The sequence below is a fragment of the Bombina bombina genome, chromosome 4, assembly GCF_027579735.1.
Source record: "Bombina bombina isolate aBomBom1 chromosome 4, aBomBom1.pri, whole genome shotgun sequence".
NCBI lineage: Eukaryota > Metazoa > Chordata > Amphibia > Anura > Bombinatoridae > Bombina > Bombina bombina.
In genome coordinates this window covers 966,063,566-966,078,633 of record NC_069502.1, presented here as the reverse complement: position 1 = coordinate 966,078,633, position 15,068 = coordinate 966,063,566, and the positions used below count along the sequence as shown (strand labels likewise).

The 15,068-nt window shown below is 37.3% G+C and overlaps 1 protein-coding gene across 2 annotated transcripts in view; it reads right to left on the bottom strand.

The window, feature by feature from the left end:
* The window catches only part of MGME1 (mitochondrial genome maintenance exonuclease 1), a 66,695-nt gene extending 54,056 nt beyond the window's left edge, over nucleotides 1–12,639 (bottom strand). For both annotated transcript variants that reach the window (XM_053711989.1, XM_053711988.1), the window contains exons 1-2: nucleotides 12,529–12,639; nucleotides 3,333–3,924 (exon numbers count right to left, since the gene is read on the bottom strand). In XM_053711989.1, coding sequence (XP_053567964.1) covers nucleotides 3,333–3,906 — 574 coding nt within the window. In that variant the 5' untranslated portion in view covers nucleotides 3,907–3,924; nucleotides 12,529–12,639. The remainder of the gene's footprint in view (nucleotides 1–3,332; nucleotides 3,925–12,528) is intronic.
* Nucleotides 12,640–15,068: the final 2,429 nt, after the last annotated feature.

Genomic DNA, 15,068 nt, shown 5'->3' with positions numbered 1-15,068 from the left:
AAAAAGCCTAACACTACCCCCCTGAAGATCTCCCTACCTTGTCTTCACCACACCGGGCCGAACTCCTGATCCGATCCGGGCGATGTCTTCCTCCAAGCGGCAAAGAAGAATTCTTCCTCCGGCGATGTCTTCCTCCAAGCGGCAAAGAAGAATTCTTCCTCCGGCGACGTCTTCCTCCAAGCGGCAGCAAAGTCTTCATTCTTCCGGCGGCATCTTCAATCTTCTTTCTTTGCTCCGCCGCCGCGGAGCATCCATCCCGGCCGACTGCTGAACTTGGAATGATGTACCTTTAAATGACGTCATCCAAGATGGCGTCCGCCGAATTCCGATTGGCTGATAGGATTCTATCAGCCAATCGGAATTAAGTTAAAAAAATCTGATTGGCTGATTGAATCAGCCAATCAGATTCAAGTTCAATCCGATTGGCTGATCCAATCAGCCAATCAGATTGAGCTCGCATTCTATTGGCTGTTCCGATCTTGGATGACGTCATTTAAAGGTACCTCATTCCAAGTTCAGCAGTCGGCCGGGATGGATGCTCCGCGGCGGCGGAGCGAAGAAAGAAGATTGAAGATGCCGCCGGAAGAATGAAGACTTTGCTGCCGCTTGGAGGAAGACGTCGCCGGAGGAAGAATTCTTCTTTGCCGCTTGGAGGAAGACATCGCCCGGATCGGATCAGGAGTTCGGCCCGGTGTGGTGAAGACAAGGTAGGGAGATCTTCAGGGGGGTAGTGTTAGGCTTTTTTAAGGGGGGTTTGGGTGGGTTTAGAATAGGGGTATGTGGGTGGTGGGTTGTAATGGGGGGGGGGGTATTGTATTTGTTGTATGCAAAAGAGCTGAATTCTTTGGGGCATGCCCCACAAAAGGCCCTTTTAAGGGCTGGTAAGGTAAAGAGCTTTGAAATTTGTTGAATTTAGAATAGGGCAGGGAATTTTTTTTATTTTGGGGGTTTATTATTTTATTAGGGGGCTTAGAATAGGTGTAATTAGCTTAAATATCTTGTAATCTTTTTTTTATTTTTTGTAATTTAGTGTTTGTTTTTTTTTGTAATTTAGTTTAGTTAATTTAATTGTATTTTTAGATAGATGTTAGTAGTTTATTAAATTTATTGATAGTGTAGGTGTATTTGTAACTTAGGTTAGGATTTATTTTACAGGTAATTGGGTAATTATTTTAACTAGGTAGATATTAAATAGTTAATAACTATTTAATATCTATTATACCTAGTTAAAATAATTAACAATTTACCTGTAAAATAAATATTAACCCTAACATAGCTACAATGTAATTATTAATTATATTGTAGCTATCTTAGGGTTTATTTTATAGGTAAGTATTTAGATTTAAATAGGAATATTTTAGTTTATAAATGAATTAGATTAATTTAATATAAATTTAGTTAGGGTTAGATAGAGTTAATATAGTTCATATAAATACTATAGTAACTATATTAACCCTAATATAATTAGGGTTAATATAGTTAATATATATAATGTAATACCTATATTAACTATAATATACTTAGGGTTAATATAGATAATATAGCTGGCCGCGGGGTAGGTAGATTAAATTAGGGGTTAATCATTTTAATAGAGATGGCGGCGGTGTAAGGGGCTTACATTAGGGGTTAATAATTTTTATATAGGTGGCGGCGGTGTAAGGGGTCAGATTAGGGGATAGATAAGGTAGATGGCGGCGGTTTTAGAGGCTCACAGTAGGGGGTTAGTTTATGTAGATGGCGGCGGGGTCCGGGAGCGGCGGTTTAGGGGGTAATAACTTTATTAGGGATTTCGGGGGGGGGGGGGGGGGATCGCGGTTGACAGGGAGATAGACATTGCGCATGCGTTAGGTGTTAGGTTTATTTTAGCAGATCGCGGTTGACAGGGAGATAGACATTGCGCATGCGTTAGGTTTATTTTCTAGTTAGTTTAGGGAGTTACGGGGCTCCAATAGTCAGCGTAAGGCTTCTTACGGCTGCTTTTTGTAGCGAGGTGAAAATGGAGTAAGTTTTCTCCATTTTCGCCACGTAAGTCCTTACGCTGCATATTGGATACCAAACTGCGCGGGTTTGGTATACCTGCCTATGGCCCAAAAAACTGCGGGCGACGGCAGAAATATACGGGCGTAACTTCTAGGTTACGCCGTATATGTGATACCAAATCCGCGCAAATATTGGCGTCGCCGGCTTTTGCGGGCGACGCTTTATATCGGATCGACCCCATGGTATGGTAAGCAGTGAACAAGTGCTACCTTAGCACGAAACATGTCTGCAGCAGGAACCCAGCAGTCCTTATTCACTGTATATTAATTGTTTAAAGCTGTGTCAGTTTGGACTAAGCTTTAGTCTGTTTTTACTATATCAATTAATAAAGCCTTCTTTTTACATTATTCTCTGGGAAGTGCCTGAGTTACCCTTTGTACTTTTTGCATACCTGTATTGCGAGACGAGCAGTACCTACTCAGCAAGCATATCCAGGAGAGTTGATGACGTCATCCCCCCCCACTGGAACTCCGAAAGTGCCGTGAGAACGTGCAGCGTGTATGGTGAGTGTGATAGAGCGCGACGCTGCAATTGTTGTGGAGTATATATATATATATATATATATATATATATATATATATATTACAGTTACAGGATACATTATATCAAACTGAAAATACAGAAATTAAAGACTTCAACCTAGTTTCCATTGAGGTGGTTAAGTTTGGAAACTGGTGGTAACATGAAAATTCTCCATAGACATTAATGAAGATTAAAGGGACAGTAAACACCAAAAATGTTATTGTTTTAAAAAAGATAGATAATCCCTTTATTTACCATTCCCCAGTTTTGCATAACCAGCACTGTTATAGAAATTTCCTTTTTACCTCTGTAATTACCTTGTATCTAAGCTTCTGCTGACTGCCTCCTTATCTCAGATCTTTTGACAGACTTGCATTTCAGGCAATTAGTGCTGACTCTTAAATAACTTCACGTGCATGAGCACAGTGTTATCTATATGAAACACATGAACTAACGCCCTCTAGCTGTGAAAAAACTATCAAATGCATTCAAATTAGAGGCGGCCTTCAAGGGCTTAGAAATTAACATATGTGCCTACCTAGTATTAGCCTTCAACTAAGAATAACAAGAGAACAAAGCAAATTTGATGATAAAAGTAAATTAGAAAGTTGTTTAAAATGGCATGCCCTATCTAAATCATGAAAGTTTAATTTGGACTTTACTATCCCTTTAAAATGTTTTTACCACCAGTTTCCAAACTTTAGCACCTCAATGGAAACTAGGCCTTGGCAAGTATTTAGCAGTAGCTGTGTGTTGCATCACACACACACCTGCAGTATATTCTATGAATCCTTTCTCTCCTAGTTCCATGATCATCCTTTGTTTCCATCTCTCCAGATAAAATGCCTGCTCCATTGGCATTGTCTGCTGAAGGATACGAGTGACACTGGGCACTTTTCCATTTGTCATTTGACTCCTTCCTGGTAAGCTGATCTTTATTGGGATGTTAGGCTCTGCCTTATCTACTGGCACATTTAATTTGTTTAGGTTAGTCAGTGGAAAAAAACTCTGGGGAAGCTTCTCTTCAGTTACTTGTGATTCAAGCTTAGATTTTACAACTTTGCCATATAAGAAACTGTCTTCTCGAAATAAGCTATCGGGTGTCTGGTGGCTCACTCTGGAAGAAGTCACCGTGCGAACTAAATTTGCATATTTTTCCTGGTTAACCTCTTCATAAGCATTCACTTTTTTCTTCCTACTCAGGTGGCTACAGGATGAAGACAAGAAAGCCGAACAATAAATGTTCTGTTGTAATCCATTACATAACGTTCCAAACTTGTTTATAAGCTGGAGTGGCTTAATTTCCAAAACGCTGGTAAATAACGTAGGCGTCACCTTGCACATTAGAGGGCGCTCAATTACCTATTAAAAACAAAGAGGACAACTTTTAGTATTTTAGAAAGTGGCATATTTGTTTGAGACATAAATGTCGCAAATGAAATGCATGGTAGTGCATTTCAAATTCGATTAGAAATGTTTGTGCAATAATTTGTAAAAATGCACCTGTAAAAGTTATACCATTTGACAAATATTTACTGTGCGTGTGTAACATATATTTGTAGGTCACAGCACAAGCATTCCCTAATGTGCTGGTGGAGATTCGCAGTGTAACACCATCATAATTTGGAACCAGTGTAAAAGTGATGGTAAATCCTAGCGTTTGTGAAATGCCAGGAACAAATAAAGGAGACTTTCAGTCATGAAGTATAAAATACTTCATGCTGAAAGTTCCTTTATTTGTTTGAAGCGTTCGCCCCACTTTGCCGCTCTGGCAGCCCACGGCAAAACGCTGTTTTGCTGAGAGGAGACATTTCCACCTCTTATCCAATAGCCGTGTGGGCTATCCAGCTTGGTCCAGCTGGCCCACACGGCTATTTGCTAAAAGGTGGAAACGTCACTTCTCAGCAAAATAATTTTATGCCGTGGGTTGCCAGAGCAGCTCAGTGCGGCGAACGCTTCAAACAAATAAAAGGAAAATGAAGTATTTTATACTTTATTACTGAATGTCCCTTTATTTGTTCCAATGGTAAATCCTAGCGTTTCACAAACGCTAGGATTTACCATAACTTTAAGAGTTTTTACAATGATCATTTTTGCAAATGTATTTGGCAGAAAAGGCTTCTATTTGAATTCATAATGCTTTTTTTTTCTTTTAACATGGGAAAAATATAAGGTTGGTTACAGTATATACGGTACATCAAAAAACAAAAAGGAAGACATGGGACTTTCCATGAGCAAATGTTTGATCTGTATCTTGCATAAAGTGTAACTCAGTATAAAGTTGCAAAAGACAATGAAAAAAGAAAAATTCTAATTTTCAATTACTAATTTGTAACTAAAAAATGTAGGTTTGCAATCCTAATTGTTGGTATTCTGTAAAGGAAAGTTGATCTTAAATTAGGAAACAAAGTGGTTGATTGAATTATTTTGGAAATATCTTCCATGCTATTTACAGAAAAATGACAACAACAAAAACATTTTCACTATGTATAGTGGCTTTTTACAACAAAAGAGAAAGGTGACACAGGTGACTGAAAAGCGCAGATGTGTGGTTGTCATACTGTGTTATTGGGGATCAAGATTCTGATCACTTCGCCTCACTCGGGAAGGAAGTTAATAATTTGAAATATTCTGCAGCAGTGTTTGCTTTCAGGATTTTAAGATTTCCCCCCATATTTCTGGACTATATATATCATATATTTTGTAAAAAAATATCCCAAGAAGTTCCAAGCATCCACGACTGTACGAAGTATTTAGAAAAAAGTCCAAAGTCTCTCAGAAGTAAGGTATATTTAAAATAGTAAATTTATTAATGACTATTTAAAAAGGCAGACTCCATACAAAAAAAAAACAAACAAAGGGTAAAGAGCAGTAAAAAGAAAGTCTGACCGGCTTCGGTCACTCAGACCGTAGTCTTAGACATAAAATGCAGACTACAGGTGTACGCTATTTAAAGCCACAACCCATCTGCAATTGGTGTAGTTTGTACACTGCACATACGTGCTTTAACCCTTTAAGTGACAGCATATTTTAAATTAAGGTCACAGTATATTATTAGAAAACTAAAAAATGTTTATATAACTTGAATGCATTAAGTGCATATACAATTTACATGAGATGATGATAATAGTAATAGCAAGAAAGACTTGATACTTTATAGTTAGTACATGCATAGTAAAGTCAATTATTGAAAAAGTGTATCTGAAGATTTGTTAATCTTAAATGAAAGGGATAAAAATGTAGTAACTCATACTAAGGCTAACCATGCTACATATTATTCAGTATAGATAAGGCATATTAATAACAATGAATAGCAAAAATATACGTTTAAACCTAACTGCTACAAAAGATTATAATGATAACATTAGATATTAATAAATTTGGTTTAGATAGAAATAATGGCACAATACAATATGAAACTTGAATTGACATGCCTATTTCTTAAGATATAGGTGTTAAAAATAATTAAATATGATAATTAGTTATAATTCAACACATATAATTTCTGACTTTACACTTGATGAAATTTAAAACATATGTCGAACTTTTTTTTAATTATATATATAATATTTAATGCCAGTATGATAAAAATCATAAATCTCCTATAGTTTACAGCCGTATTGCTGATGCAAGCCTATTTAGTAAATAGTACATGTTTAAACCTTAAGTGTCAATTCCCTTTCATCATTTGAACTTCCATAGAATAGCTAACATGATATACTACCTATGCCAGTAATTAATGATGTCAAACTCTGAATTAAATCCTGTAGGTAGCAGGCTACCGAGTTTATGAATCCAGTAGATCTCCTGTCTGGATAAGATATGAAATTTGTTACCACCTCTAGGGGGACTTACAATCTGCTCGATAGCCTGCCACCTAAAGGTGCTCAAATTTCCATGATGTACCTCCAAAAAATGTTTTGATAGAGCTGAGACCGCTCTCTCTTGATTAACGTATGAAAGGTGCTCTTTTATCCTAGTCCCCACTTCCCTGGTGGTTCTACCTACATATTGGCGGACACACTGGGTGCATTCTATCAAGTATACCACATATTTGTTACCACACTTAACACGTCCTTTTGTTTCAAAAACTTCCATAGTTGTGGCTGAAGTAAAGGTGTTAGATACACATATGTGGTCACAAGATTTGCACGACCTTTTTCCACATTTGTAGGTACCATTGAAGTGTAACCAAGAGTGATTTCTTTTTTCCTTCTTAAGCATACTAGGGGCTAGAAGATTGCCCAGCGTCAGATTCTTTTTGTAAACAAAGTTGCATCCATCTTTAATGACGCCGCGCAGTCTAGTGTCCCCTCTTAGAATCGGTAAATTCTTTCTTATTATGTTGCACACTTGGTAATATTGGTTGGAGTATGTGGTAACCAATGTTGGTTTTGTCTTAGTGTCAGTGCTGTTAGTCAGTGTCTTTGTCTTGTGTGTAAACAAATCCTCTCTGTTCATTTGGCTAACTTCAATATAGGATCTTCTGACCAATTTTTTAGAATACTGTCTGTCTGCAAACCTTTCACTAAGGCTTTGACTCTCTCCCTGAAAATCTTCAAAACGAGTGCAGTTTCGTCTAGCTCGCATAAATTGACCTTTGGCAATACCCTTAAACACATGCCCAGGATGACTGCTGCGAGCGTGTAACAGGGTATTGCCCGAGATCGGTTTTCTAAAAAGAGTAGAGTTTATCTTTTTGGAACATTTATCAAATGTCAATGTGACATCAAGGTAGTTAATGGATTTCTTGTTCCATTCAAACGTGAACTTCAGTCCTATCCTATTCGTGTTAAGATGTTCAACAAATGCCTGTGCCTGAGAATGGCCTGAAGACCAGATAATCAACAGGTCATCAATGAAACGCATGTATTTCACTATTGAAGATGAAAAGATATTGCTATCTCCATAGACGTGGAACCGCTCCCACCACCCCATAAAGAGGTTGGCATAGGAGGGGGCAAATTTAGCCCCCATCGCGGTTCCACGCCTCTGGAGATAACAATCGTCATTGAACATGAAAAAATTATGTTGCAACAGAAATTCAATTGCTCGAATAAAAAAATTTCTGTGTTCCTGCGTAATATTGGTATGTTGTTCCAAAAAGAAAGAAACCGCCTTAATCCCGAACTCGTGGGGTATAGTTGAATATAGTGAGACCACATCTATGGTGAGCCAACTGAATTGTGGTTCCCACTGTGTGGTCTCAAGTTTTGATAGCGCATGTGCAGTGTCACGTATATAACTAGGTAGACAAGAGACTAAAGGCTGGAGATAGTCATCTACCCATTTGGACAGTGGTTCCAAAAGGGAACCTATTCCGGCCACTATGGGCCTACCTTGTACATTTGTCAGGCTTTTATGGACCTTTGGGAAATGGTGGAAGATGGGCATCACTGGACTATCTACTATGAGGCAATCAAATGTCTGCTGATCAATGATGCCCATCTCCAAACCATCATCCAAAAGATCCACAAGAAGATCTTTATAGTTTGCGGTGGGATTTTTGGGAAGTAGTTGATATGCTTCAGAATCGCTTAACTGTCTGAGTGCTTCATCAATATATGTACTCTTATCCATAACAACCAAACTACCACCCTTATCCGACTGGCGGATAACAATGTGCTGGTTGTTCTGGAGAGTAACAATAGCCTCTCTTTCTCTCATTGACAAGTTTGAAGCCTTACCAGTCTGAGATTTTGAAAGAAGGGTAAGATCTTCCACTATTCGTTTATGAAAAACCTCTAGACTTTTACCCCTTGTTTGTAAAGGATAAAAGTTTGAGTGAGACTTCAGCGTATGTTGTATTTTACCACATATCTGAGTGTTGGAAGTTTCTCCTTGTATAGATAGATCCTCAAGATTGGTGAGGGCACATATATCTGTAAAACACATCTTGTCATAATCTGGTGTATTGAGTATCTCTGCTGTACGTGTAGATGTCATAGTATCTGTATCTGCAAAATGTTTTCTAAGAGTTAAATCTCTCACCAATCTGTTGACATCTAAGATGGTCTGAAAGAGATCAAAGTTACGTGAAGGCACAAAGCCTAATCCATAACTCAAGACTCTTTTTTCAGTGTCGGATAGTGTATATGAGGAGAGGTTGATAACTGTGTTATCTATTGGTACTGATGTCTTTGCGCCCTCCGATTCTCCCTCACCGGGTATCTCTGTTGGTGTTGTTCCATCAGGGATAATGAATTTCTCTGTGTGGCCCCTCTCCCCCCTCCCCTGGGTCGCCTCGGGGCCCAGTGAAAAACCTGAGTGTCAGATTCAGTGTTGATCTCTCTAGGATTAACTTCCCTATAGTGATGTGATCGACTTCTACCTCTCCCTCTTGGTCTACCTCTTTTTGGAATAGTCCCTGTATTGCGATAATCCTTCAGAATGCCTTTAGGTACTACCTCATCTTCTAAAGCTTGGGTGTCAATAGCCTGGCTCAAGGTTACTTCCTCTCCCTCAGAGCCCGAAAAAGCATCTGAATCGAAGCTAGAAGCAAATCGATCTTCATCAGTCAATTCGGGCTCTGAGTCAGAGAAGGCAACCTTTTTCTGGGTTTTGGTAGTTGATAACTTATTGATGCTATGATTATCTTGACTATGCATCTCGTTGGAATCAGGAAATTGACCACCCCTAACTATAGAGTTAGAGTTAGACCATGTCCTACTCCTCTGGCGACGTCGCCAGATGTATACAGTGCCTTTAGTGTAGTCTTTTTGGTCACGGATAAATTTGGAATGTTTTATCTGTATGATCAATTTCCTTGATTCTTCTATTGTACTTTTAAGTATCTTATCATACTGAGGATAAACATCATACTCTTTATATTTGTTCATGTCAACCTGTAAAAGAACAATTTTCTGTTTAACTTCATTTAAAAGCATATCCTTATACTCTATAAGCAATGCAATTAATTTCAAAGAGCAGTCAGTTAAAGCCTGATTCCATTTTTCAACAAAACTTGCATCTTGTATGTCATATGTGGGGAATTTGTTTATCCGCAGTCCCCTAGGTATCATCTTCATAGCTATATATTTGGATAAGATCCATTTGTCCCATTTAAGTTTTTGTTCTTTTCTTTTAAGGGATTCCATATCATAGAAATAATCTCCTAGTTGTGTATTGGGGACATCTTTTTCAAATACATCTTTGAGCTCTAGAAGATCTAAATCATCATCATCAGTAATATTCAAAGAAAAAAAGGAGTCAGTCCCTGCCATTTCTTCCATATATCTCCAAGAGCGTTATACCAGTGTATTGGCAAAATAATAATATACAGACAGTCTGAGAGAGAGACCTTAATAGGTATTGTGAACCAAGCAAAACTGGAGCTCTTGTAAACAACAACCCATCCAGGGAAAGAAACAATCAGCACAGACATAACATAGTAGGGTGCTGTTTAGGGACCAAAGGGAGCTAAGAGGTGTTACTGTTAGCAACTTGCAGCGGTCATGCAGGACAAATTTACTGATCATTCATAGATATTCATATATATAGATGGTTATTGGTCATTAGCTTATGTTAATTAACAGCTTAGATGAAGCAACCTCTTAGAGGGAAGAGAAGCATGCAGGTGGCAGTCATTTTGAATGAGTTAATGTCCATGCAAATAGTGTGATATGAAATGCAGGTGATAATAGGTTAAACAGTTAGAGAGGCAAGCAAGCAAGCAACTGTCCGTTTACTCAGATTTTAATGCTTTTATATAGAAAAGATAAACAAAGCGACAGTCCTGAATTAGTCCAGGAAGGGGTTAACCTGTATTTTCAAAAGAAAAAGCCCTAAACCCAAGTCAACCAGGTGACCAGGTTAATGTTTGAATAATTGATTGGCCTCCCAAAAAGTCACCTGGTTGACTTGGGTTTAGGGCTTTTTCTTTTGAAAATACAGGTTAACCCCTTCCTGGACTAATTCAGGACTGTCGCTTTGTTTATCTTTTCTATATAAAAGCATTAAAATCTGAGTAAACGGACAGTTGCTTGCTTGCTTGCCTCTCTAACTGTTTAACCTATTATCACCTGCATTTCATATCACACTATTTGCATGGACATTAACTCATTCAAAATGACTGCCACCTGCATGCTTCTCTTCCCTCTAAGAGGTTGCTTCATCTAAGCTGTTAATTAACATAAGCTAATGACCAATAACCATCTATATATATGAATATCTATGAATGATCAGTAAATTTGTCCTGCATGACCGCTGCAAGTTGCTAACAGTAACACCTCCTAGCTCCCTTTGGTCCCTAAACAGCACCCTACTATGTTATGTCTGTGCTGATTATATCTTATATATTGTTTATACATTTATTTTTACATGTTACTGGACTATATATAGCTTATATATTGTTTATACATTTATTTTTACGTTACTGGACTATATATAGCTTATATATTGTTTATACATTTATTTTTACATGTTACTGGACTATATATAGCTTATATATTGTTTATACATTTATTTTTACGTTACTGGACTATATATAGCTTATATATTGTTTATACATTTATTTTTACGTTATGATCGATTGTGTGAACTTTAAACTATGTAATAAATATATTCACATGTGAGTTTATTTGATAAGAGTGTATGTTTAGCATTGTAAGTAAACAGTCAAATATATGAGAGAGTGAGAGTGAGATAGTGAGATAATAGGTGTCCCAGCACAACCTTGGCTATGTATCAACCACCTGGGTGCAATCCTCAAAATTCATATTTAGTTGCATTTGGAAGTAAAGAGCACTCTCAGGATTTTTAGAAGAAACAATGTTTTTATTCAGATCCACAACAAGCCATCAAGGACAAAGTCAACGTTTCGGCTCACTTCAGAGCCTTCTGCAAGACAAAGAAAATCTCATTGCGGCGCAAAGCCGTGCTCCACAAACAGGAAAATTTTCCTGTTTGTGGAGCACGGCTTTGCGCCGCAATGAGATTTTCTTTGTCTTGAAGAAGGCTCTGAAGTGAGCCGAAACGTTGACTTTGTCCTTGATGGCTTGTTGTGGATCTGAATAAAAACATTGTTTCTTCTAAAAATCCTGAGAGTGCTCTTTACTTCCAAATGCAACTATCTATATATATATATATCTTTTTTTGTAATTAGATAGTGGCTTTTGTCATTTTTGAGTACTTTGAAAACTAAAGTTATATTCTAAAAGTACTTGTTCTGCTTTAAAAAAACAAACACAAAAAAAAAAACATGATTTGTGTGGGTAACCTGAGATTAATGTTTAAATGCAATGACTTCAAAAGACTAAAAGCTGCTTCAGCAGAGGTCAGAAATACCTTTGCAGTAAAGGGGTTATGCAATTGTAGCCACACAAATTTATAGACATCCAAGGTTAGGCTATAGGCTATGCTCATTCTGTTAGCAGGATTGTAATCTGTTTTAGTTACCTACTAAAGAAAAATAGGTAATGATATGTAGCACAGTCTGCAATGTTCATTTCCAGCTCTAATTAGAAAATCCACAATTTCTGAGCTGTTACATGAAAAAGGGGCAACATAAATAATTAAAGTACATTGCAAAGTTGTCTTAAGATGTGAATTGTTACTTTAAACAAATCTGTAAAAAATATAATCGAGATAACAAGCTATGAAAAATACGTTAAAAGCAATAAAATGAAGTTTAGCTCTCCCACCATTGGGTGTACAGATGTGTAGGCTCCATATTAATTACCATGAGACTACAATATATATATATATATATATATATATATATATATATATATATATATATATATATATATATATGTGTGTGTGTGTGTGTGTGTGTGTGTGTGCAATACTGTATTGCAAACATTTAGCACTTGAGAGAAACTGTAGTACTACAGGTAGTAATGATATCTACAAGTCGGAGCAGTATTATATTTCCTTCACTGGATCTGGATATTGAGCAGACTCACACAGCTTTCTACCATTTGGATTTAAACAAAAAAACACGTGACTTTAGCATGTCTTACATACTTGCCCACAGTCCCCTTTCGAGTTTCGATATAGGATAGAATTCCGTACAGACTCGAGCTAACTCTGATGCGCAGAAACAAATACGCGCATGCGCGGGACAAAGGTCTTAACCTGCCGCATGCGTACTAAAATAACTAGCGGGTCCGGATGCGATTTTGCTGAGGACAACGTTTACTGAGCGAGCATGCGCATTGCGCAGTAGCATATTTGATTAAGTGAAAGAAGTGGAACAAATACGAAAGAAGCACGAGTACTCCGAATTATATTGACCTAATCCATCTTTTTAAAATTAGAGTAATTCGGGTCTCTGTCGTATTTCATCCAGGAGATCCACAGTTTCTCTCTTACCGGGTTGGCCCACTTGCCATTTCAACTCTATGGAGCTTGAATTGTCTGCTTTTAGAGTATTTTCTAGTGGTTTGAGAGTAACTGGATGGTTGCTTGTAGAATTGTACCCTTTACTCTTTATAGCAAGCATTAACTTTGAAAACTTTTGTTTGAACCAGAAACAGGGCTTTTGTTATTTGACGTACTCGTGATAACTACAAACAGGCAATTATATCATTAGAAAGTTGCTTCCATATAAATATTTATTAATTGTAATATTATGCATTCATTAGAGCATGCGATTAAAACAAATATACAACTTTTCAATTCACTTCTATTATCAAATATGGGTTGCTCATTAACATAAATTTGAATAAACAGCAAAACTCCAAAACTAAAGCTGCTCGGACTGATTTTAAATGCTCATTTGTTTAGAACTAGTATTAATCACACTCAGAAGACGTTTCAATTTGACAGAGGCTTTCTTTCAAAATGTATATTTTCTACATTGACATGAACCTTAAAAATAACAACCATGTCGGTAAAAGCTGGGTGGCAACCATAATATGCACACTACAGCTCCTATTGAGCAAGCACAAGAATTCCTAGTATATATTTGTGTGAGCATTTTGTGATTGGCTCAGGCTGATGACTGTCACATGCTACACCAGGAAGGAAAACTGAACTAAATGAAATTCTTTTTCTGGCAAGAAATGCCTCTAAGCCATTTTTAAATGTATCTAGGGTATTGGCGTTCACTACTTCCTTGGGTAAGGATTTCCACAATTTGATTGCTCTTACAGTAAAAAAAAAGAAAACCTTTACGCTGCTGGCAATTAAAGGGCCATAATACCCAAATGTTTAAACACTTGAAAGTGATGCAGCATAGCTGTAAAATGCTGACTAGAAAATATCTCCTGAACATCTCTATGTAAAAAAGAAAGATATTTTACCTCAAAAGTTCCTCAGTAGCCACCTCCCATTGTAAAGGATTTCTAAGTAGCATTTTAGTGTGTCTGTCCTAGGACAGCTTAGGGGATGAGCCTTGTGAACTCTCATAATATTTCACCAATCAGGTAAAGGAAGCTTACTATGAAATCTCACGAGAGTTAGTCAAATCTCATGAAATCACAGTAAGAGTTCATGACCTCAGCACTGCTGATGCTGATTGGCTGCTGTTCATTTCTTCATTATTTTTTTTTACCTGCAGCTGGGAGCAGGTGAAGTATAACTTTTTTACACAGATCTTACTCTGCTGAGCTGAGCAGATTGTGAGGTAAAATATCTTCCTTTTTTACATAGAGATGCTCAGGTGATATTTTCCTGTCAGCTTTTTACAGTTATACTGCATCCGTTTCAAGTGATTTAGCATATGAGTATTATGTCCTTTTAAATCTTCTCCAGTTTTGTCACAAACAATTTCCTCAGAATAGGAAATTCCGCCAACTTTGTATATTGGCCTTGAATATATTTATATGAATTGATTATATTACCTCTCATGCACATTTTTTCTAAATAAAAAAGACAGTTTGGCTAACATTTCCTCATAGTTTAAATTCCCCTTCTTAGTTTTATGGCTCTTCCCTGATCTTTTTCTAACTCTGCAATGTCGTTTTTGAGATAGGTCCCCAAATTGCTCTCCATACTCAAGGTGAGGTCTTACCAGGGAATTATATAGAGACAGAATTATACTTTCCTCCCTTGCATTAATTCCTCTAAATTTGTGCTAGTATCTTATTGGCCTTGGAAGCCACTGCCCTGCATTGTGCACCCATTTTTAGCTTGTTATCTATAGGTACACACAGAGTTGGCTGCTTATTTTTACTTCTAAAATGGAGAACCTTACATCTTCCAGTATTAAATCTCATTTTCCTTTTAACAGCCCATTCTTACAGTTTTTGTGAGCGCTTCTCTCTTCGTATGCAAATTATTATGACCCTGGGGAAGTCTCCCTATGGGTGATGGGGGAAACCAGACGTGGTGTGAGTTTTAAACCAGAGTCAATTTTCTATCCGGTAAAGTCCCGCAGTGAGGTCTTAGAGACATTTCATTGCAGAGTAGAGAAAGATTTAAGAGATCTACAAGGTCTTGTATCAACAACAACAAAAAAATCTTTGCACAATTTAACTATTTTGCAGAAAGAGGCACTTGAAACTCTGAGAAAAAGGGAGGAAGTGGTGTACAGGCAAGCAGATAAGGGAGGAAATATTGTG